At 41.5% G+C, this 25,451-nt stretch overlaps 1 protein-coding gene across 1 annotated transcript in view; it reads right to left on the bottom strand.

Annotated features, from left to right (window-relative positions):
• Positions 1 to 25,451, bottom strand: part of MAP1B (microtubule associated protein 1B) — a 73,989-nt gene that overhangs the window by 7,280 nt on the left and 41,258 nt on the right. Inside the window, exons 3-5 of the mRNA XM_051788370.1 lie at positions 16,799 to 16,881; positions 12,969 to 13,109; positions 337 to 6,862 (exon numbers count right to left, since the gene is read on the bottom strand). Of these exons, the coding sequence (XP_051644330.1) occupies positions 337 to 6,862; positions 12,969 to 13,109; positions 16,799 to 16,881 (6,750 nt within the window). The remainder of the gene's footprint in view (positions 1 to 336; positions 6,863 to 12,968; positions 13,110 to 16,798; positions 16,882 to 25,451) is intronic.

Below are 25,451 nucleotides of genomic sequence, written 5' to 3'. Positions count from 1 at the left end.
TAAAGGAGTTCACTTTGCTACTGATTTCACTTCACCTACAGCAGTGGTACTTTTAATACTATTAGGTGATTAACCATTTAGACAGATAGTATTAAATTCTTTCTATTTTATGTACTCTCTGGGCAAACTGACACATCAATTTTCTCAGATTACAACAGTAAAACTAGTGAATTCCATGCATTTAAATGTGGTCTTTACATGCTGGATTTACACTTAAAACCGGAACTTTCTGGAGGATTTGCTACAAACCACATTCTCAGCTGATAAAAAGCTAAACTAACTTCACTGCCACAACTAAGAAAATTGTAACACTAGGGAAATGCTATTTGTCTTTACCTGTGGTTGCAGTCTTTGCTGACTTGGATGTTGTTGTATTTGCTGCATTCTTGGTGTCCTTATCTTTCTCTTCCACTCGAGACTTTACCTCTGGATTAGAGATATTTTTGGTTGCCTTCTCCACAGATTCCTTCTTTTTTGGAGAAGCTGTTCTGGAAATTTTGTCTAAAGATTCTTTTATAGCTGGCTTTGGTGAAGCCACTTGTTTTGATTTACCATCACTTTTTTTAACAGGAGAAGATGACTTGGCCTTTGTACCCTGCTTTTTTGTCTTTGTCTTTTCTTTGAGGTCTTTCTTCAAAGGTTTACCCAAATTCTGATCAACTGGCAGAGCTTCTGGATCAACCATGGTAACATCAGGGTGCCGAGGGGAAGGGCTGCGATCCTGCATTGGGACAGGTGGTGGGTCAATGTGTTTGTACGTAATTGTCTTGTCCGTTGGAATGGTTTCTGACTCATCTTCTGAGTCAATGTTAGCATCTGCAGTGATGGAAGGACATTCCTCAGTCTCTGGTGGAACATCTGAATCAGTCTGAGATGGGGCAGACTCGCTCACAGATGTGGGAGGGGTTTCATCACACTGCCGCCCTTGCTGCTTTCCCCCAGAAGGCGGCTGAGCTCCCCCAGACTGAGTTAGAGGCTTCTCTTGATCTTGAGACTGTTCTTCATTTGCAAACCACTCAAGGGGGTTTGGGTTGATAAATGAGGGTGAAAGTTCAGTTTTCGGATGTTTATACTCGCAAGAGGACACAAGGCATAAGTCAACATCTTGACGGGATTCTGCTAATGATTTACTTGGAGTGAAAGGTGCACTTGTGTCATAGGAATAGCTAGTAGCTTCGGTTGACCTGGTGGCTCTCCCAGTTGTCTCAAATGAGTAATCTGTGACTTCAGGTGAACTGGAGGCCTTCCCAGTTGTCTCATAGGAGTAAGCCATGGCCTCTGATGACCTGGTGGTTCTCCCAGTTGTCTCATAGCAGTAGCCAATGGCTTCTGGTGACTTAGAGGTTTTCCTTGTTGTCTCATAGGAGTAATCCATAGTCTCAGGTGATCTGGTAGCTTTCCCAGTTATCTCATAGGAATAATCTGTGGTCTCAGGTGACTTGGTGGTTTTCCCAGTTGTCTCATAGGAATAATCTGGGGCCCCTGGTGACCTGGTAGTTTTCCCTGTTATCTGATAAGAATAATCTGTGACCTCAGATGACCTCATATTTTTTCCAATTATCTCATAGGAATAATCTGTACCCTCAGGTGACCTAGTAGTGTTCCTGGTTATCTCATAGGAATAATCTGTGGTTTCAGGTGACCTAGCAGTTTTTCTGGTTGTCTCATAGGAATAATCCATGGCTTGAGGTGATTTAGTAGATTTTCCAACTGCCTCATAAGAATAGCTAATATTCTCTGGTGACCCAGTAGTTTTCTCTCTGGCCTCATATGAATAACTAAGTTCTTCGAGTGACCTCCTGCTTTTCTCTGAATCTTCTTTCTCTGGGCTGAGTAAAGGTTCTGGACTGTGCTTTGTTAGGGATTCCTGATAACCAAAGGCTTTGACAGAGGACACTTGCTGTGACAACAAATGTGTGTGACCAGCTGATGCCGCTTCTTTGATTGCAGGAGGTGAATCTGGAAAAGTAGGAGAATACAGAGGAGAAGATTCCCTTGGAGTTAATGGAGATAGGTCAGATTTTGGTGACAGCTTTTCGCCTAGGCTCTGCACCTTTTCTGAGGTAAAAGAAGAATATAGTGACATATCTCTGTGTGGAAGAGCACCTGAAAAAGTTTCCTCTGGCAGTGGTGAAGCTACCTGGGAAGGTGTATGAGCTGATGAAGTTGAGGATGAAGCTTCAATTTGAGAAACTGAAATTATTTCTGAAATATCTTTCTCTTGAGAGTAAGATGACTGCTCCGTGGGTGAAATTTTCCGTGCAAAAGGAGGCTCCTGTATATCTGAAGGGCTATAATCTACTTCTGTTGGTCCATTTTCAGATATATGGTGTATACTAGCGCCTACAGCAGGATATTCTGGAGACTGCCTAGTAAAGTCCATTGCTAAAGACTGCTCAGGGGACTCCTGACCATATGCTACTGACATAGCTGACTGCTCAGGAGATCTGTGATCATGCACTGGTGTTCTTGATTTTGCAGTTTTAGGTGAGAAATCTGGTGGAGAAATAGACATGGGCCTTGGGCACTCTTCTTTAGATGGAGACATTTCTGTTTCCTGAAAAGTTGTTGGTGTTTGTACAACTGACACTGAAAGGGAATCATCAACTTCAGTAGAGTGGGGAGAACCAACCTCAGCATGCAAAGAAGGAGATACATCATCAGTAGTTGGTTCTGGAAATGAACTAGTGGCAACAGATGCTGTAGAGACAGAAGCTACTCCTTCTATATGGGAATAGGTGTCTTCTGCGACAACCTCATCAACAGGAGTTGCAGACTTGTCAGAAACAGTGCCCTCAGAAATTGACATTTTGGTATCTTCTTTTAAAGAGCCAAATTGACTGCTATCTACTTGAGTCGGTGAGAGATCATCTGCTAACTTCCGCTCATGCAAGATCAGTGAAGACTGAGAGCTGCTGGGTTCTGTATCCTCCATTTTCCTTTCCAGGCTGAAGCTTTCCCTAATTACCATAAACTCCATGCTTTTTTCATCTTGCCTCTCCTGGAAAAGGCCCACAGAGCTGGCTTCTGAAGCTGGGCTCATCTGAACAGGGGATTTTTCTTTTTCAGGTTTCCCCTCAGAAGGACTTCCATAATCTCTGGTGGGAGACTTTAAATCAGCACTCAAAAATGTATCATAAGTAGTCTCTGAACCTATCAGTGGTGGACTCCGTAGAGGCGAGAGAACCTTTTCAATAGGAGATTCTGAGTCTGGCACAGGCTCATCCATAGGGCTTATTCTGCATTTTGCAGACTCATCTTTGACTTCACTGAACTCAAAGCTAACAGGTGCTTCTGTTGACTTTTCACTGGTTTCAGAGGGAAGCTGACTGGACTTTTCATCAGTGGGAGACTGATAATAAGGTGTGTGGCCAGCACTACCAGCAGCAGACTGTGAGGGAGATGCTACTTCTAATGTTTTATCTTCAGGGCTTGCACAGTGCTCCTCAGCAATTTCTTGGTGTACATCAGGCAGTCTAGCAACAGGGACTGACTCAGAAGGGACCTTGATCTCGTTTGGAGTAAGTGAAAAGTTCACACTACGTTCACCCAGTGGTGTTTTGGCAACAGGTGATGGAGGGGACAAACTGGCAGCTGGACTCTTGGCTGAACTACGATTTCCATCAACATCTTCTTGATAGGGTTCTTTGACGTCTAATTTGGCAGTGCCATGGATTTCACTTTCTTTTTGCCGGTATACATCTTGGAACGCAGATTTGCAGAATTTGTCTTCCTCTAATGAAGAAGGTGGTGAGATGGTGGAAGCTGAGGCATTATAATCCTTACCTTCTGTGGCCTCTGTTTTGGATCCTTCAGATAATCCATTAAAAGCATCTGGAAGTGGAGAAAGTTTAGGTCTGCCAAACCCTTGAGAGAACAGTGATGTCTCATACTTGGTAATGTTCACATACTCCTGAGAGGGTGACTCACTTTCCTCATTGTTAGTTTCATCACTCATGACATCTCGGGGTGTCGACATTTCATCCATTGGAGTTGGTTCACTGGATATTTCAATGGTAGACTGTGTGTAACCTGAAGTAGCAGTGAATTCCTCAGGTTGATCTTCTCTATTTTCTTCATCAGAAACAGTGGCTTCACTTTCTGAACCACCAGGTAGTGTCTCATCATGGATAGAAGAGGCTGGTTCAATTACTGGAGACTGAGACTCTGAGCGTTTAGTTGGTGTAATTATGAGTAAGCCATATTTATCTTCAGCTTCACCCGATTCTGCAGCTTTGTCTACCACAGCCATCACATAATCTTCTTCGGCTTCTATTTTTTCAGTTTCCTCTTCATCTCTGATGTCTTCTGCTTTGTCTTCCTCATCTTCTTCAGTCTCTTCAGTTTCTGCCTTTTCTATTGCTTCTTCCCTGTCTTCTTCAGCCCGTTCATCGGACGCCTCGTAATCTGCCTTTTCAATATACTTGTCATCTTTAATGTTAGCATCTACTTCAGTCATCATTTTTTCTGAGCCACCTGCAAGTTTTCTTGCTTCTTGCATGTACAGTTTTGTGGCATCCAGATGGGTCTTTTCTTCTTCATTTTCATCTCGTTCTTCAGCTTCTTCTGTCTCTGCCTTTTCTTCATAATCTCCTGCTTCAGATGATTCTTCCAAGCCAGTCCCTTCATCTTCAAACTTTTCATTGTCATCAACGCTGTGCTTTCCCACAGGTTCCAATTCTTCAGGCGTCTGTTCACACTCACCCTCAGCCTCTGTGGTAGTTATGCCTTCATCAGAGGACTCTGCAGGTCCTTCATTATCCAATTTTTCTTTTTGTACTGTGCCATTGAGTTTCAGTTCATCCTTTATAAGTGCAACTTGAACTTTTGTTTCTTTTGTTGTTTCTACTTCTTCAGCTTTTAATTCCTCAAAGTCCTTTGTTAAGTCCTCTGGTGAAGACATAAGGGATCTCTCTGCTTCAAGCTCCTTTCCACCAGCTGTAATTTCTGCAGCTGCTACAGTTGTGGCTCCAACTGCTGCAAGGGCAGCTTGTGTTCCACTGACTTTGAGGTCCTTCTTCACAGTTTTAACTTTTCCTTTTTCCTTTGGTTTTCCAGCAGGTATTACTTCTTTTTTAGCAGGTTCCTCCTTCTTTTGTGGTTTAGGTTTTGCTGCTGGCTTTTTAGCTTCATTTGAAGAAGCAGCTGTCTTCTTTGTTTCTTTAGGAATCTTTTTTACATCCTTTTTGGCTTCCTTGTCTTCCTTCTTAATTTCCTTCTTCTCTTCTTTTTTAGCTTCTTTTTTAGTTTCTTTTTGTGAGGCTTCTTTCTTTATTTCCTTCTTAGTTTCCTTCTTCTCTTCCTTTTTCACCTCTTTTTTAACTTCTTTCTTGATGTCCTCTTTTCTTGGTTTCTCCTCTTTTTTGATGGGTGTTTTCTCCTCTCTTTTAGAAACCTCTTTCTTTAGTTTTTCTTTTTCCTCTTTCTTTTCTTCAGGTTTTGCTTTGCCTTCCTTTTTCACTGTCTTCTCCTTCGACACTTTTGGTTTTACATCTGTACTTTGTTTTTCAGGAGTTTCGGATTTTACTAATTGTTCTTCTTTACTTACTATGTCTTTTTCCACCACTATTGGTTTGGTCTCTACTTTTGCTTGTTTTTCTTTTTTAACTGGAACTTTTTCTTTGCTTTCCATCTTCTGAGGCTTTTCTGAAGCCAGACTAGGCTTCACAGGCTCTGGTGTTTCCTCTTTAGATTCCTTTCTCACAGGCTTATTTGGTGGTGTCTTTGCAGCAGGCTTGAGACTCTCCTTGCTGTCTGTTCGTTGTTTCAACTTCGCTTGTTTCACAGCTGGACTAGCAATGTTCCCAGTTAGGTCTTTCTGTGTAACCATTGGTTGTTTAAGGAAGTCTAAGTGTTTGAGTTTTTCTAGTCCTTCTAGAATATTATATTGGGTGCTGTTTCCAGGAAACAGAACTCGGATTATTTTTTCTGCAGGATTAGCTGGATGCCACACAATCAGGGATGAGACAGAGGTGAAATAGGACAATGGAATGTCTAGTTCTTGGCCATTCGGTAGCAGGAATTCAGCTTTATCTTTGTTAGTACCACTCCACTGCTGCATAAAATATTGCATCTCTTTGCTACTTTTGACAGGATTGAGCACATACATCTCAAGCTTGCCAACTCCCATTTTCTGAAATAAAATTATGGGGTCAATGGTATTTCCTGTGTTTCTGAAAAGAGGTTCTGGTTTCATAGACAACTTGTTTAAATACTGGAGAGTAAAACAAGCTTCTTCTACACTCCTTTTGACTCTAAAATTAGGATCCAGGTTTTTCAGATTCTCAGGTACATTAAGAAATACAACTCCTAAATCAGGTGAGATCAGATTTTTCATCCAGTCACTGTTGGTAGTAGACCCTTGGGACTGTTCTTCTTCTAGTTCAGCTATCTTTCGCTGAAGCATGCTATTGATTCCTGGCAGATTGTCATCTCCGATGTGAGTGAGCAGAATGGAATCTACTCTGTCCAAGTGCCGGATAAGTTTCCAGAAGCAAGACTTTCTTTCAGATCCTCCATTGATAAGCATGTTGAATCCATTCACTGCAAACAATGCAGAGTCCCCTCTTCCCCCTGGGAAAATATAACAGCAGGGTTTGGAGAGTTTCAAGAAACCGCCTGAGGTTGGAGGTTCCAAAATGTCAAAAGGTGATGGCACTTCTACTGATTCTGACAGATACTCTGTGAATTCAGAGAGTCCTTCCATTTCAGGCAATATAGAAGCCGAGTTGAGTTTAATGTTTATAAAGTCTTGAAGGTTGTGTCTGTCAAGGTTGGAATTCTTCCAGTCCCCTTCCTCAGGGCAGAAAAGAGTTAGGCTGGCTTTGTTGGCAGGGTGTGTGGTGCTCAATAATTCACCAATCTAGGGTTATAAAACAAAAACACAAGAAGATGCACACAAATTCACTTTTTTAATTACAATAACGTCAGAACATAATATTTCCTGATCAGTTAGATAATACCTTTTTCATTTACTTCTGCAGTGGTGAGTACCCATCCCAGAAGCCAAAGTAACCTGTTACTACAATTAGTTCACTGCCGTACTTTTTAAAACACAAAGGAGGACCTTGTCCTGGTCACTATTGCCCAAAGAACAAAAGCACCTAAGGTTTCCTCATTCCTCCCTCCATATAGAAGGATGGTACAAACTTTTATATTGAGAGGGTATGAGGATTATGAGGCTAAGGCAGCCTGCACTGCCATTACATCTCTACCATTGACTCATGAGTCTGCCTGATGCCCCAGTTCAACCAGAAGAGCCAGCAAAATATCTAAAGAACAAAGCAAAACCTCTTAACAGCCAGAAAGTAACTGCATCATGGAGGAGGCCAGCATCCTCCTAGGGACAGCTGCCATCCTTTGTCCTTTTCTCATGGGATATACTGCACTGCACCATCATTACTGCAGGCTGGCTCCTTAAAAGCCAGTACTGCTCCCAGATTTATCAAGACTGGCTGCAGAAGAGTTTTTCAGCACAGTGACAATGATAGTGGAACTCAGGATCCTGTGTGGAGGAAGCAAAGAAGTAAGCAGGACTAGAATCCTGAACTTTGACCTCTTCCAAGATCTACTTAGAGGAATCCCACAGTTTAGGGCTCTAGAAGACCAAGAGAGCCGGTCAATATTCAAGCATCACTTCCTTCAAGCTCAAGACCAGTGTATACCCATGAGCAAGAAATTAAGCAAAGGAGGCAAGAGACCAGCATGGATAAACAAGGAGCTTCTAGCAAATCTCAAATGGAAGAAAGAAATTCATGAGATGTGGAAAAAGGGACAAGCCACGTGGGAGGACTAGAGGAACATTGTCAAAGTAAGAAGGGATGTAACGAGGAAGGCCAAGGACCACTTGGAATTGAGTTTGGCAAGGGATATCAAGGACAACAAGAAGTGCTTCTACAAGTACATCAGCAGCAAAAGGAAGATTAGGGAAAATGTGGGGCCACTGCTGAATCAGATGAGTGTCCTGGTCATGGAAGACACAGAGAAGGTGGAACTAGCAAATGCCTTTTTTGCCTCAGTCTTTACTGCTGAGGCTGGCCCTCAGGAATTTCAGATCTTGGATGTAAGAGAAGAAGGCTGGAAAAAGGAAGACCTTCCCTTGGTCGTAGAGGGTTGGTTTAGAGATCAGCTAGACAGACTTAACACCCATAAATCCATGGGCTCTGATGGAATGCCCCCATGGGTGCTGAGGGAGCTGGTAGACGTTGCTAAGCTACACTCCATCATCTTTGAAAAATCATGGAGACAGGAGAGGTGCCTGATGACTGGAGGAAAGTCAATGCTACTCTTATCTTTAAAAAGGGCAAGAAGAAAACTACCAGCCAGTCAGCCTCACTTCTATCCCTGGAAAGGTGATGGAACAGATCATTGTGGAGGTCATCACCAATCAGGTAGAAGAAAAGAAGGTCATCAAGAGTCATTACCATGGATTCACCAAGAGGAAAGTCATGCTTGACCAATCTGATAGCCCTCTGTGATGGTATGGAAGGATGGGTTGATGAGGGGAGAGCAGTGCAATGTTGCCTACCTCGATTTCAGCAAGGCTTTTCACACTGTCTCCCATAGGGTAAGCTCAGGAGATGTGGTTTAGATGAATGGACAGTGAAGTGGATCAAGAACTGACTGAATGGCAGAGTTCAGAGGCTCAGGATCAGTGGAGTAGAATCCAGCTGGAGGCCTGTAGTCAGTGGCACTCCCCAGGAATCAATGCTGGGTCCAGTCTTATTCAACTTGCTTATCAATGACCTAGATAAAGTGATAGAATGTACTCTCGGCAAGACGATGATACGAATCTGGGGGGAGTGGCTGATAGACCTGAAGGCTGTGCTGCCATTCAGTGGGACCTGGGCAGGCAACAAAGGCAAGTTTAGGGTCCTGCACCTGGGCAGGAATAACTCCAAGTACCAGGACAGGCTGGGGCCAACTGCTGGAAAGCAGCTCTGCAGAGAAGGACTTGGAAGTCTTGGGGGATGATAAATTGAGTATGAGCCAGCAGTGTGCCCCTGTGGCCAGAAGGGCTAATTGTTATCCTGGGTTGCATTGGGAAGAGCATGGCCAACAGGTCGAGGGAGGTAGTCTTCCCCCTCTTCCAGGCCCTAGCGAGGCTACATCTGGAATACTGTGTTCAATTCTGGTCTCCGCAGTTCATGAAAGACAAGGAGCTACTGGAGAGGGTCCAGTGGAGGGCCACAAAAATGATCAGATGTCTGGAGCACCTCTCTTATGAGGAGAGACTGTGGGAGCTGGGCTTGTTTAGTCCAGAGAAGACTGAGAGGGGATCTCACCAATGCACATAAATATTTCAAAGACAGTGCCAATAGGATGGTGCCAGACCCTTTTCAGTGGCACCCAGCAGTAGGATGAGGAGCAATGGCCATAAGCTGAAACACAACAAGGTCCACCTCAATATAAGGAAGAACTTTCATGGAGGGTGGCAGAGGACTCTAACAGGCTGTCCAGGGAGGTCACATAGTCTACCTCTCCGGAGATAGTAAAAACCCACCTGGCGGCATTCCTGTGTTACCTGCTGTAGGTGACACTGCCTTGGCAGGGGGGTTGGACTGGATGATCTCCAGAGGTCTCTTCCAACTCTAACTATTTTGTGATTCCGTGATTAAGAAATAAGTTATTACTTCAGAGATGGAAACAGCTACAAGTTTTTGGGCCATTCACTCCAAGCAAGACATTGGAGATGCTGCAGTGTGTCCAGAGGTCAACAAGGCTGGTGAAGGGTCGGGAGCAGAAGTCCTTTGAGAAGTGGCTGAGAGAGCACCAAACTTCTTTAAAGAAGTAATTCAGATATAAAATGTCAGTGGAAAACATGCCAGCACATCATCATGGAGAATACCATAGCCTTCTTTGCAGAGGCTATGCAGTATCAGTTCAAGCTGTAAGAACAGTTTTCATCAGCTGAATAATTGGGAATTTTTGGACCACGAGCTGTATCAACAGCAGAAATTAATATATAACAGATTAAAGATGTTTGATTGCATTAGATCTCTTTGGGCCTCTCTGCGTGTAGGTCTCACTTCCTTTCTTGGTGTTACATAACTTATTTTCAGCATTTACCGAAAATAGGACTCAACAAAGATACAGTGGCTGTTTGTTGTTTTGGGTTTTTTTTTAAAGTCCAACCAATAGATAAATAAAGCTGAAAATAAATATTTTCTACCTTCCTTTGTCATCCTTTGTTGAGTATAGAAACCATTTGACAGGAGTATAAATTAATCTCACCCATATATCAGACATGGCCCTATCTGAAAGGGAGCAAGTGAAAAAAAACCACAAAACCAAACCAAATAAATGGAGAAAAGGCTGAAAAGGCTGAAAGATAAGGACAATAGGGTAAGCATTGCTGTTGTCTACTGGAGAAATAAGAAAAGAGGGGCGGTACAGACCACAACTCTGAAATGGATTTAGGATCTCAATGAGATGTCCCTGATCAGGGTTGAAAACACATTATTAGGGAGAGTTAAATGTAGTAAAAAATCACTTCCTCTGAATGAATAAATCCAAGTCTGTTGCATACATAAGGAGATAACTTGAGTAAAGACTGTTTCTCATACAGAGCTAATTTTCTGCCTAGATAAAAAATCATATGGTAATATAGTGGGATAATGAATATATTGCGCCAATGAATATACTGCACCAAAGTCTGGGGTTAATCCTCTCCCATTTACATTACACCATATCTGGATTTATGCTCCATACTTCTAAATTCTGACTTTTGCTCCTAAAAGTTGGCATGCATAATGCAGACAGTGTTAAGCCACTGGTAGTCCAGGCCAATGAAAAGCTGAAGAAAGATTATTCCAGACATAGACCAAAACTGTTAGGAACAGCAAGTTCAGAAATGCCCCAGAAAAGGTCTCAATGGGTTTGCATTTCAGATAGTGACACCAGGGACATCAACAGTTCCACTCATTTGACAACATGGAGATGGAACTGCTCCTTCTCCCCTCCAAATTCAAAGTGAATCTGGGAGCAAATAAATGTGCCTGTGAACCTGACTGTCTTTGTGAACATTGAGAGACATCTGTTGAGGAATCCTTAAGTTTTAAAAGTCCTGGTGAAGACAAACAGCAAGTTGGTTGTTCAGAGAAAACACAATATTGTTTCCTACCCTGAACCACAAAGGTGCTGGTGTTGAAGAAGCAGGGGACTATGACATTTTCAATCTTTCAGCATGGGAGAAATTGAAAATCCTACTTTTAGACATTGCATGAAGGGACCTCTACATGTTAGAGATGGATTTCTGGTTAGACTTTATATGAGTATCTCCCAAAGGGTATTTACTTATTTGTAAACACATTCCTTGACCATAGCTCAGATTTGGCCCAGTGAAGTGGAAATGGGCAGAGGCCAGAAACACCAACTCTATGCAGTACTCATCAAACCTTACATGCTTATAGAATCATATAATTGTTTAGATTGCAAAAGACCCTTAAGATCATTGAGTCCAACTGTGAACCTTGCACTGGCAAGCCCACCAGGATCAGGATTGCACATGAATTCTTTCATCTCATCGCCACTTAGAAAACCACTTATCACTTTTTTCTAGATCTTTTTTATGATCTTTTTTTCCCCCAGTTTTTTAAAAATGTCACACACATGAACTGCAGTATGGCAAGGGTGATCTTTCTTTGGTTTTGTTACAAAGTGTAGAAACAGCGAGACCCTGAGGCTTCAGAAACAATAGGCTGGAAGCCGGTGCTTGCCAAGAGCCCTGCCAGCTGGCTGGTGAGCACACTGCCAGCTGCAGGGACGAGCCAAATGAGCCTTAGTCATAGCCCATGGGAGTATGCCCTGCACACTCACTGCTGTGGCAATCCCTCAGCAACTGTAACTGATAGCCAACCCCCCAACTCTGCTTCCCAACCAACAGTTTTGTTTCCTAATAGTAATGGTGGTATTTGCCCCTAGTTTTGCATTTATCACAGAATCACAGAATCAACCAGGTTGGAAAAGACCTCTGACTGAGATCATTGAGTTCCAACCTATGTAGTCATATAGTAATTTTGTGTCGCTAGCTAGAGATGTAAGGAGCTTGGGTTTGTAATTTCAGAGAAAAGTAACTCTGAGAAGTGCCAGTGAGTATTAGGTGTCATGCATATTTCAGAGAGCAGGAAACCAGTTCTCTCCCTAACCTACAAACATATGCTGAACAAAGAGGCTCTGTGAATAGATCACATGGATACAATAAGGCCATGCAAACTTTGCTTTCTCACTGCTAAACTTTCAAATCTCAGTCCACTGACATGCAACTAATTAATATTGGAAACTAAATCCCTAGGGATTGAGCCATCCAGTTTATTTAAATATATACTTTACACAGCAGCCAAATTAAGTGTGACAGCTTGTTTACTATGGATTCCTGCCCTATGGGAGCTTTCAGACACAGTACATTAAGAAAGACAGCAAAATAACAAGTCGTGAAACAAATGGCATTAAATACTGGTATAGCTCATGCTTATTTTTGTGGTATGTAAAAACCAAAGGTTGTACAGATTTACTGGCCAAATTTTAAACACTAATATAAAGAAGTTAAGCAGGTAAATGGTACCAAAAATACAACTATTCTGACAGCCACGCTCTGTCTTATTAATGCCACCTATTATTTAGCTGCCACCACGTAAGAACCTGATGTCGAGTTCAATTTGACTGCTTTGTATGTGCACCTCAGAAGAATAACCTGTATACTTTAAACACAGCACTCTCTCCTTCGATTATCAAAACTTCCTTGATTTCCTCTTGTAATTTAATTCCCCAAATCAAAATTTAATGCTTTTGTTAAGCAATTTACATGAAATCTAAAATAAAATAAATAAATGTTTTGAAGCCTATAATTAAGTGTAAAGACCAGCAGTACCATGGCTGCCTAAGCTAACTCTATCAGAGAGCCATTTTTAGTATTCTAGAAACCTCTGCCATCACACAGCAACGTATGGAAGACACTTTTCCAAACTAACCTCTTGATCTGTGAAGATCTCAATGAAGTTCTGGAAGGAGAAGGACCCTGACTGAAGAATAAGTTCTCCCGTGTTTTCAAAGCACTGTCCAGTGAGAACAAGGAGCTTGTGCCTCGCAGCATCTGTGATCATTAAACGCACCTAGAGTGAAGGAGAGAAATACATCAATAATGGGATTTACTACGTGTTTCTGCATTCCACTGAGAGCATACAGTTTATTTCTCCTAATTTGAAACCGTTGTCTGGAGCAGGACTGTCAAAACACTATCAAGTATAGTGCTGTTTACCAAAGACAATGAGAAAGGTGGAAAAGGGAAAAAGGGAAGGACTAGATGCAATTAAAAAGAAGGTCTGAAGAATAAACCAAACTAATGACATGTAAAAAAGAGCAAGGAGCAGAATAGAATACATTTTGATTGAAAAAATAATTTTTTCAATGAACAAACATATTAATAGTATAACTATTGGTATACTTCAATAGTATTGTATCAGGACAAACTTGGTAAACTATTTAAAAGCAGATGCTTGTTACTTTACTTGACCCTACTACAGCTACTAATCATTCTTGCTTACTACCCCCAGAGGGAGATTTACTTGCATGCTAAGAGAAATCCATATATTCAGTATACTTCTATTGGCTGAACTGAACTGAAGAACAGAACTAAATAAAGCCTATGTAAGATTCTGTACTGTTGAATAAATACTGTGCAAATACTTCAAAAGTATTTACGGAAAACTGAAAAATCAATTCAGCCTATGGTCAGGTACGAATTTCAAGTGCACTAATTCCTCTGTTAAGGAGGAATTAAACTAATTAAATTAAATTAAATTATTAAATGAATAGTGATTCTAGAACAAGGCTATCCGCCCACTAAACTAAATGAGCAAATGAGCAGAGTCCATCTGGGACAAATCCACATGATGTTGCATCCAAGCTCCATCTCCTTGGAGATAACACAATCACCTCATCTCTCCTTGCAAGACATTCTTTCAATTTTTTTGTATTGATTGTTCAGCAATACAAAAACTCCTGCTAATGCCTGGGAGGCTGAGCCAGGAAGGCTTAACCTGAATCTCTGCTGAACAACTCACATTTTCAGTACAAGTAGAAAAGAGACACTGGAAAGTTTACATCTAAAATAATATCCCAACTCTACCACGTTTTCATTGTTATTTTACTAAATACGTGACCCTGATGCCGAGCAGCAAAAAGTTCCTTTAATTAAATGTAGGACTAATGCTGGTCTCTCACTGACTGAACTAACTATAATACTGAAATATCCTTGATGGATTAAATAGATTGAGTGTATCTATTTCTATTTTAGACAAAAATATAGACAAGTGCAGCCATCTGTCTGATGTGCATTGCTCAAATTTTCTCTGTTTTAGCTGTATTAAAACAATATCAGAACTGGCTTCCTCTTCTATGTTTTCTGTTGTTGCTGGCAGCAGTACTCATCACTCTGCCAACTTTGGTGTAAACTCACCAGGTTTTGCAACAGCAAAACTGTTTCCTGACTTGTGAATCACTGATACGTGACTGTCACATAATTCCCCTTCAACCTATTTTATTAATTGATGATAAAATACATTCTGCAGAGCTAGAAAAGTATGGGAAGAAAAAAAATAAATAAATGCTTGCAGATTACAGAGCATAATGTATCATAAACATGGAAGACCTTAAATATACACATAAATTCTGTGTCTGGGTACAAGCAAGGCTTCCTGAAGGACTAGCAGAAATTTGTCTCCTGATTTCAAGACCACTCAATTTCATAAAAAATACTGCAAGGTGATGATTTTGTTCAGTTGAACTATTGGTTAAATTCCCAAATTGTTTGAAGGAAGTGCACAAGCAAGAGGTAGCCTCAGTCCAAATGGAGGTAAAGACAGAGTGTATACAGAGATGGGCACACGAACAGATCAGTGTTTTCCCAGACTTATGGTAGGCACAGGAGCAACAGAGAAGGGACTTCCTAAGAAGGAAGTAAATATTCATGGGCATTTCAGAAACTTTTCTTTGGGAAACTTCAAACTCAATCTCTCTCCCTTTGGGCCTCTCTCTTCTCGGAGTTATTTTGGCATTTGACAGAATATGACAGGAGCTTCTGGCAGAACCTTGCTTGGACTGCCACTAGGTATGGCTAATAGCAGCCAGAATAAGAGGAATATCATATTTCTTTCTGTTTTTTATTTTATTTTGTTTGAGGTTTTGTTGTTGTTGTGATGGTGGTGGCTTTTTGTTTGATTTGGGGTTTGGTTGGTTAGTTGGTTGATTGGTTGGTTTGGTTTGTTTTTTTTTCTGAATGAATAGTTTCAATTTCCTCTTTTGGTGAAGTTAGAGCTTCACAGTATATCACTGTCTCCCCAGATGCAACTTGGAAATCTCTTGATATGTGAAACTAAGTTTTCTATTTGCCATAGTGGGCAGAGCATGTCTACTCCAACCTCTGATTTAATTCTTCCACCTCTTTCTTATTGTCTCTTTCTGGATTGTGTCCAGTCAGAGCCTTGCTTAGCTAGCCAGCTTCAAATCTCAGCTTGTAACTTCTGACTGTGACCAGTTTGGCAAGATGAACACAAAGAAAAGATTGGCTCCCACAGTCTAGTGAGATGAAATTAACAGTAATGTAGCCAAACATCTTCCAGAAACAAAAGAGTAAGGCCAGGGTTCAGAAGTCATTAATGGGCCTCAAATCATGTTCTTCCATGGGGTCATCCATCAAAGGAATGACAGGCACTAGAGAAAGAACAGCATTTCCCAGCTTTTGGCAGTTTTTTAGCCCTTCTACTCCTCCGCGCATGCACATGCATTATAGCTTTATAGTCTGAATAAATGTATTGAGTGCTGCTACCCAGGTGACACCCTTGTTCTTACCAACCACCTCTAGTGGCTTGTAACAGATTTGCATGCGTGGTTTTTTGGTGAATGAGCTGCCTTTAACTAAGATGACTTTTAAACTTCTACAACTTCAGAAATTTCATTTGTTTTGGACTCTTTTCTTCTGTTTGCATTTTACATTACTTAAAGTTGGTAACAAAACGGATTTTTTACCATGTACCACAAGCTTCATTTCCCAACAGAAATTATATTGTGGCAGTGCTTCCCAGCACAGGCCAGCAATGAAATTATCCCTATTATTTCAACCTTCAGTTTCACTAGCTAAATATACCAGTTTTGTCTTTGAGCTACACAATCAGTTCTTTGATTCTACCGAGTTCATAAGGAATTGGCAGTCTTCTTGTGGGCACTCTCCAGAGTCCATTAATCATGCCGCATCGTTTTTGAAGGACAGATAGATCAACCTAGAGTCACTACCACATAGTTGGTAATTCCTCTCAAAGACCCAAATTTGTCCCTGGGCACCTTCAGGCACTTTCTTCATATGTAAAATTGACATCCAGAGCTAACAAACAATGGAGAAGCAGAAGGAAATCAGATGTACTTTCACCAGAGCTGCCTCCACTGCATCAAGAAGAGAATTTGGTGCATTAGGAGAAAAAGAATGCTGGGATCAGAAGCATGTTTCTCTCCTATGCCTCTGACAGTCTGTCGGGAGTCTGGGAAGCCAGGGAAAAAAATCCAGGGAATAAATCCAGGGATGCCTGATGTTTTTCGTATTTGCTCCTAATATGCCCTTTCATTCACAGTTAGGACCTGCTCAAAGTCTGCTACAGCTCTGAAAGACAGTATTGGAATTTGTCAGTCACTAAGCTGGAAGGCAGTGACTGATTCTCTATAATCATCTAACCAGGTCTGCTTAAATGCTCTCATCATGTCCACTTAATGGACCCTGTATGAGATGTCCAGTGAAGTATTTCTGACTTACCTCAGTACTAACTGCTTCATCTGAGGGATTGATGAGGACTACAGTCTCTAAGATATCACTTCTGTGGTGAAGAATCTTCTGACCTGCAAGAACAGAGAGAAAGAAAAAGATAAGAAATTAAATTCAATCATCATGGTGTAAGCAAAGTTTCCTGTGGGGATGGTTGGACACTTGCTGCGCTGTTCTGCTTTGTCTTCCTCCTGCTTACAAAAACTGTAGCAAGCGATGTCAGGCAACAAGAGTGAAAGGGCATACAAATAGCATCCAGATACTGATTTAATAAAGTCTGTGCAAGTTTGGAGGAGCCTCGCAACCCACTGCCTTTCATACTTAGTCTGTCTCTGTAGTTAGTAGTGATACTCATCTGGCTGGGAGTGGATGCCAGAAAAACACAACAGGACTGTTGATTTTTTTTTTCCTTACATTAATTGGCAAGTTCTTATCAGACTCTCTTTCTGTGAGAACTGCAGTGAGATTAATTAGAAGCCATATTGTCATTCAGAAATCCAGACTGGCAATTAGTCTAAAAAACCAGAAGAGCTGTCCCTTCTGAGCAAACTGCTTGGCTGCTTGGTGCAATATTAAACAATTAAAATAATTAATTGGGCTTAAAAGGGAGTATGAGGGACACAGAATAAGTTACTTATCTGCCAACTTAGAAAAACTCCCCTGTCAAGAGATGTAAATTAACGAGGCTGAGGATAGTCAGGATGAAAGGAGCTCTGCATGCCTGAGGGCATCGTCTGAGAGGATGGGCAGACAGCCATTCCCACACTGCCCCCGGCTCGGGCAGGCTCAGTGCTGCCCCCGCCCCTGCCCCGAGCAGACTCAACCCTGCTGCCGCAAACTCTACCCAACCAAGTGATGCCCTCCTCCTCGCTGACCTGCCTGCACCCCTCCTGCCTTCCTCCTCCTTGACCTCCGAGCTCCCACTGTGATGAGTCTGTCGCTGTCGCTCTGGAGAATCTCTACATTTATAAGCATGCAAGTTTACAATCAAATGGCAGAAAGTGAAGGAAAAGAGAAAAAAACCCACAATGTTTTCAAGTAAAACGTGAGATCGGATTGTACTCTATTCTCTTGTGCATGACAGTGCCTAGAGACTCAGACTAATTAGTTTAAAGAAACCTAGTTTTCTTATTTCCTTTTTGCTATAGTTCCTCGAAGAAGGAGACAGACTATATATTACAAAAGGGGAGGAGGGCAGGTCTCTTTCTCTCAGGAACATCCAGTTCTGGCATTACCCTTTGCAATTCAATTTATTTTTATAGCTTTGCTTCCTGTTTAACAGGAATGCACATCCAGATGGCTCTGCTACTGCAGGCTCCTTCAGAAGATGCTCTATGGTCTGATATTTCAGTTGTTCTTCAGATTTCCCTTAAATTAAGATATTAGGTGGAGTTTATTGAATCATCACCCTTTAGCTGACACAGAAATTTCTTGCTTAATAGTTGGTGACACTGAGCACATACTTTGCTTCAGGCCACACTAAGACTGACATATCATTAGACATTAACACATTAAACACAGGTAGAAAAGAAATGCAATTAGCCACATGCTAAGTTAGATAAAGATGCACAGTGTCCACCTGACTCAAAGAACACACTTTGGATTTAACTGAAGCTGCTCCAGGTCAGGTATCTGTAGCTGGAAGGGATTTGACCTGGGCAGTTACAACTCCTGCTGACCAACACCAGTGGTGGTTACTTACATCCTATGTTCCCATGGGCCAGACACCCAGCTTTAGTGCTTGTGTGGGTTCATGGGCCTTGAGACTGATTTCCAGAGGCAACCCTGTTGGTCTGCACCGTGTACACAGTGCCTGTTCAGAGATGTATGCGTGACTGTCTCCCTTTTCAACTCCTTGGCATCAACATGTGTTACTGCTTACCATACAGGGTGGGGACCCAGCACTGGCACGGAGTGAGTCACTACAAGGGCTCCCATCCCACAGAACACCTGGGAAGTTTGCAGCTATTTGCTGATATTGGTAACATGGTCCCATGTCGCTGCTTGGGAAGTAAAAAAAAAAAAAAAAGACTTTTAAAAACTATTTGCAATTTTGTAAGAGCAACACAGGCTTGCTGCCCAGGTTGATACCCTGAGATGCTCAGCTGGAATGAAGGAAAGTCTCCCACGGGAACAGTTTTATCAGACAGAAATTAATTATCACAGCGTGGGAGCAGAAAGCTCAGCAAGAGCATGTCACAAATTGGCAAGAGACTGCAACTTACTAAATTACAGATGGAGTGGGAGAATCTGAGACTTATGTGGAAGATCTGGGATTGCTTTAACTCTACTGGATTTTTGCAGCCCCTCTCTGTGCACGTGATAGATCATTTTTGTGATGAGACAGAGGAAGAAAGGAAGGAACTTTCAGGTTGCACAGAAGTGGTTAAGTGGAGAGATTTTACCTGCTTATAGTTTCTGGGAAGCAAGTCAAAACCCTATCTTTGGGGCTTCATATCTTTCATATATAAATATTATTTATGTTTGGAAGAAATTATCTTTTGATTTTATTAAGTAAAGCTTCCAATTAATACCCTATATGAGTAAAGAGTCTTGGCAGCTGTTTGATTCAGAACCAGGAGAGAAGTAAACAGCAAGTGACAATTGCTTAAAGGGTGACTTCCACATGCATCATCCCATTTCCTATGGCCATAGGATGCTATTGCTCCCCTACTCAGCCAAATATCAATGCAATTTCATTTTAGGATTATTGAGATGGGGATGGTGTCAGTAATACTTCCTAGAAGTGACTGAACAGAATTCTTAACTTACACAGTTGATCTTTTCAGGCCAGTTAAGCAGCGTGAACATGAGGGCCATTTTTTACTACGTTAAATTCGTGCAAACACAAAATGCAAATGAATGGCAAGGGAAAGAAACCAAATCCTCTTTCAGGTCTTGTTTAACCAAGACTCACTACTGACACACTTTTACTGGGCATGCCTGTGCCGCCTCAGCCCATGGATTTGAATGCTGTAGGCAACAAGTTACTGAACAGAGGGGTTCCCATCAGCTTCTCCTGCCACTCCAGGTGAACCTCAACACTCACTTACTCCCCATCAATGCTATTCCCACACAAAGTAAACGCAGAGGAAGGAGGTAAATCTCTCCTGCAGTGATTCTTGGCAGAAGGGGTGAAGGTATTCCTTCTCTCTGAAGATGGTAACTGTTTGACACCTGAGCTGGCATTCAAACACATCTCTTTGGCAACTTTAAACATCTCTTGTTTTTCATTTTAAAGAACTTGAAAGTATTACTTCACCACCAGAATACATGACTGCTGTGTCACTAGCTGCTGTGTTACATCAGTCACCGTGTTGGGTGGTATTAACAGATGGATGGTACAGCCTGCAAGGCTGGCTAATGAAACTTCCCACAAGCCATGAATAAGCAATGAACTGTCTGCAGCTAGAAACTTCCAGTGTTCTGCACCTCTAAGTAACTCCAATATGCAGTCCCCCAGCTGCCTCCGTCTTGTGGAGGACAGTGTGGAGAGAACACTGAGGGGAGAAAAATCCTCCAAAATGAACCATAATATATCCATTCCTGGAGTTCTTTTTTAAAGTCTGAGAAGACACTTTTAGCAGACAAATACACTCACTGAAGAAAAGACATTTTCCCAACAGGGCAATGCTGCGTTTGAGAGCAGAAACACATAAACTTTTCCCACATTTCTAGGTATAGATGGCAGAAAAAGCTTGGTGTATTTTAATTCCTATTCAGGACAATACCTTGTTTATTGATGTCCACATGTAGTATCACCTTCAAAGCTTTTGTCTTTTTTGCCTTTACATTCATGGTAAGCAAGAGCTGGATGACTGAAAAATATTATTAACTAAATGGTTTTGTATTTATTAGTGCATAGGTGGCTTGGAAGAGAAGTGGGAGAAGAGAGGAGGGGTTTTACACTGCATTTCTGTGCACCCCTGAGCTAAAGGTCAAGGCATGCACAAATCAGACATTCTTTTACATTCAATTAAATTGGTAGAAGAAAATACACCTTCAGCAAAAACAGAAGTAATAAATAGCCTACAGAATACAACAAAGGTCTTCACCACTGAACAAGAGGTCATATGGAGCATGATCTTTGGGCTGCTAAGCCTCTGAAAGATAGTACTGGGGCTTGTCAATCCCTACACTGGGAAGCAATAACTGATGTTCAAGAATCATCTCAAGTAAAATCTTTTTCAAATTTACCAGGTCAGATGAAGGTTATTGGAAGGTTATAACATCTCTTGCACATGATACATTTAAAGCAATAAACTCCTTTGGAAAAAAGGAGCTTTTTGCCTAGCAAACAGTAATCCAATAACTTATAAATCTTAAATAATTTTAAACTGCTCACTGTTTCATCTTCTATTTCTAGGACATCAAATTTGTCCTCCAAAACCAGATGTGTTAACATTCTGTTCATCGTGGTTGTTCTATATTATCAGCAGAGTACTCAGAGTCTGGATGACTGGCCATATGAAGGTTACTATGTCTTATACTAACTGAATAAGTCTATTTTTCCCTGTTTTCAATACAAAGATCTGTGGGTATAAATTGTCAATAATGTTGTAATTATGACCAGCCCCCAGACACCCACACTATCAGCCTGGAGGCACTACATTGCAACAAAAAATTCCAGACCAAAGAGAAAGGATCAAGATCCCCTTTTACAGCAGATTATTAATTATCTGAAGAAATCTTGTGTAAATTATATGGAACACTCCATCATCTCCACCTTCTTTGTTGAGACAGGGCCACCAACGCATGCTAAGTTTCCTGCTGAACTAAACTGCAAGCTGGAGAAATAGGTAAGCGCACAGCATTAAGCAAGGGAGTGGGTTTTATAGTCACTGAAGGAAATTCTGACATTGTAAAAATCTGGAGTATCTGCAAGTAAGAAGAAAATGATTTGCAGACTTGATGGAGAAATACATCCTGTATAATGCTCAGGCACTGTACTACGAGAACAAGACTTCAGAAAACCCCTTCCAGGAACGGTCTGAAAGCCCTGCAGGTGATGCCAGTGGCTGCAGAGAGTAATCAGTCAGCCTTGTAATTAGCTGACACGATGGGGAGTGCATAACACAGGCATAAATTCATTCATGCCAGAGAATATAGATTCACTGCCTCCAGGGCTCAATTCAGCCCAAAGGCTTCTTAAATTTAAGATGCCTGCAAGGACAGCATAGTAATTTTTTCCAGCAAGAACTCCTATATATGTGTGAATATCAGAATACTTTACACATTTCTATGTGAAAATAAAATCCATATACCTGCTAGGATGACAACTTGGTGTGACAGCTGAGAACAAAAAGTCAGGTCTACTAACATTGCTGAGCTCTCTGATGGTGACATGAACTTGGAAGAATGACCCTTACTGCAAAGAGTGACTGTTCTCCTTGCCATCATTTAAATCTGCTTGCTGTGGACACAATGGTTAGTTCAGATTTGTATCTAATATTGCATGCTTTTTATAGAGAACTACGCTTCGTCTTTGCAAAGTTAGGTTAATCTTTCTTGCATCTGATCAGCTGAAATACTAAACTGTGTTGTGACTCTCCAGAAAGCATAAAACCTTGTTTTATTTTCTACCTCTACCCAGTAAATGTAATTCATATTCAAGTTTCACATGGTTCAGCTGCAGCCTGGTGATAGTTAAACGTTTTTTCAACCAACATTTGACTTTCAACAATCTATTAACTACAAGTTCTGAGAGGCAATGTCCTGTAGCATACTGCATTTTTTGAATTTAAGCTCACATTTATTTAATAAGTCTAATTGCATATAATTTCATTTTTGTTCTTGGGTAAGTCCTTATCTGTCAGATCTCATTTAAATGTATACCTCCAGGTAATAATAGAGCCCTGAAAGTGGAAGGCTAGACAGAAGATGATTGTGCAGTCTGAACAGTGAGTGCAAGATTCCGCCTCCAGCTACTGTACATGAAGCCAGTTCACCAGTCCTTGCTCAGGACTCTTAACAGCAGTGAGGGGAAGCAAGCTGACCTGTTTGCACTAATTCTCATAACTCATATTTTCTGCCTCAAACTTTAGTACTTGCAGACTTAAGAACTGAGCTGAGCTAGGAGCTGCTGCAAGAACTACAAGTGGAGGTGATTGTCCCACTCTGCTCTGCACTGGGGCAGCCTCACCTTGAATATTGTGTGCAGTTTTGGGCACTATAATATAAGAAAGACATTAAGCCATTAGAGAGTGTCCAAAGGAGAGCAATAAGGATGGTGAAGGGCCTCGAGAGGAACCTGTCTGCAAAGCAGTTGAGGTCACTTGGTGTGTTCAGCCTGGAGAAGAGGAGACTGAGGGGAGACCTCATTGCAGTCTACAGTTTCCTCATGAGGGGAAGAGGAGGGGCAGGCAGTGATCTCTTCTCTCTGGTGGCCAGTGAAAGGGCCCAAGGGAATGGCCTGAAGTTCTGTCAGGTATCGGGGTTGACAGCAAGCCTGTCAGCAGCCTGGTATTTATCAGTGAAGTAGTGGACATAAACCGGATTACAGTATACCCCTGAAAGGAGGAGAACACAGCATGCAGAGGAATGTGGGCAACTTTCAGAAAGGAAGAAGACGGAAGACAGAAATGGACTTCCTGTACTTTTCTGCACGTCAGGACGACTCGGCAAAAACCGTGTTTACTAGTTTGCAACCAATCCTGGTGTGTGTATACACAAAAGTACCAATAGCAGGTTGACATGTGGATGGCCTGATGGCCTGATGTATGTATACCAATAGAAAGTGACATGTGTGTGGCCTGATCTATGTGTACCAATAGCAGGATAACATGTGTATGACCTGATGTATGAAGGCATCAATAGAAAGTTAACATGTGTGATGTGTGAAAAGTATGTTTGCAACCTGTTGCAATAAAGTGATTACAGCCTTCTTGTAATCCTGTCCCTGCTTTGAAAGAAGATTCTATGTCACTCTGCCTGTCTCAACTTTAACAGCCACAGTCAGGGAAGGTTTAGGTTGGATATCAGGAAGAGGTTCTTCACCCCAAAGGTGGCTGGTTGGTGGAACAGACTCCTCAAGGAAGTGGTCACAGCACCAAGCCTGAGAGAGTTCAGGAAGTGGTTGGACGATCCTCTCAGGCATCCTGTGTGCCTCTTGGGGGCACACAAGTGTCCTGTGCAGGGCTAAGGGTTGAACTCAATGATCCCTGTGGGTCTCTTCCAACTCTGCATATTCTGTGATTCTGTGATTGCAGGGGACCTCACTGCCCTGCGACCATTCCCACTGAAATATCCTGAAGTAAATTCAAGGCATTATATCTTCTTTTTACACACCCCGTTCATCAATAGACTATTTGTATTATCTTTTCACACTAAATATTGATTTCTTGCATGTTTGCCAACTTTGTGTGACATCTAATTTGCTGTCAAAATACAACTATTTATCAAGTGGAAGCAAACTGCTGGCCTTTCACTAACATCTGCTCCTGTCAGGGCAATTTATTACTTTCAACTCCAATTTCTCACCTTCAGAAAATTGTATTTTTCACATTCTTGCTATTTTAAAATTTCAGGGCTTTTGAAGGACTGCTAAAGCGTTAAAATCAAAAAGGAACTCTGAAGAAAAAGTTGAAGCAAATCAGTCTAAAGTACAAGAACAAGAAAAGCTTATATAATATAAAGTAAACTAAAACTGGTTTATCTCCCAAAAAAGGGAGTATGCTACAAAAACTGAACCAAGTACTCTAGTGATTTCATTATTGATTTCACTGAGGCTCTGGACAGAAGTGAAATTTAAAACCAAAGACTGCTGAAGACCCCAATAAAATCAGTGAAAGAAAAAAAGATTACATCTCCTGCATATATACTGAACTTGTAATGCTAGTGGAATCCAATGCTCCCAATAAATGGGTTCACCCTTGACTTTGTTTAAGAAAAAATTATATCCAGTAGTCAGTCAGCATTTCTCATTTGATGCCATGGTCAGGCACAGCTGTCTCCAAACTCTGCCATTTCTGTTCTTCCGTTGATCTGTGTCATTTACACCCCATTGGTGGGTAAAATTTAAATCCCAGAAGCCTTCTCCACCACCGTTTAGCAGCACTGTGATTTCAGTGAGAGAATGGAAAGCAAAGGACATAAATCTGAACCGGCACAGCTGGAATGCTTTCCAGACACAGAAGTGCAGCTGTATGATCCCACTCCAAAAAACTATCTCCTGTAATTATAGGGGGGGGGGGGGAAATAGGAGTGTTTAGATAGCTGAGCAGTTTAACATCTGGGCAGAAAGTGAGGGAAGACTAATGTCTGTTTACTAAGGGGCCATGCAATGTCCCGAGTCATGAGAACTGCCCTGTTCAACAGCATGGCTGTAGTCAGTGTAGCTTCGAGAAGACACCTGTTTGCAACCCAAGTGTCTGACATGGGCTTTCTTCCTCATGAATCACCCTTCCAACTTTGAAACAGAGACAGCTAAAAGACTGCTGCATTCATCAACTAGTTTACCCTTAGATCCTTTTTATATGAATTATATTTTCCATTATTTTCAAGGCAATATATAGCACTTATTAATAATACTCCATATAATTAAAACTTAGGATCTTCCTCCAAAATATTCTCAGTTCAAAGTGTCTTTCTGAAATGGGTATCTTAATCTTGTTTGGGATTATCTCCACATATTGATTTTGTAGAT

Source organism: Manacus candei, unplaced genomic scaffold (genome assembly GCF_025592945.1).
Source record: "Manacus candei isolate 608988 ecotype Guabito, Panama unplaced genomic scaffold, ASM2559294v1 h1tg000024l, whole genome shotgun sequence".
Classification (NCBI taxonomy): Eukaryota; Metazoa; Chordata; class Aves; order Passeriformes; family Pipridae; genus Manacus; species Manacus candei.
Note: the sequence above shows the minus strand (reverse complement) of the source record. Positions and strands in the feature narration are given on the sequence as shown.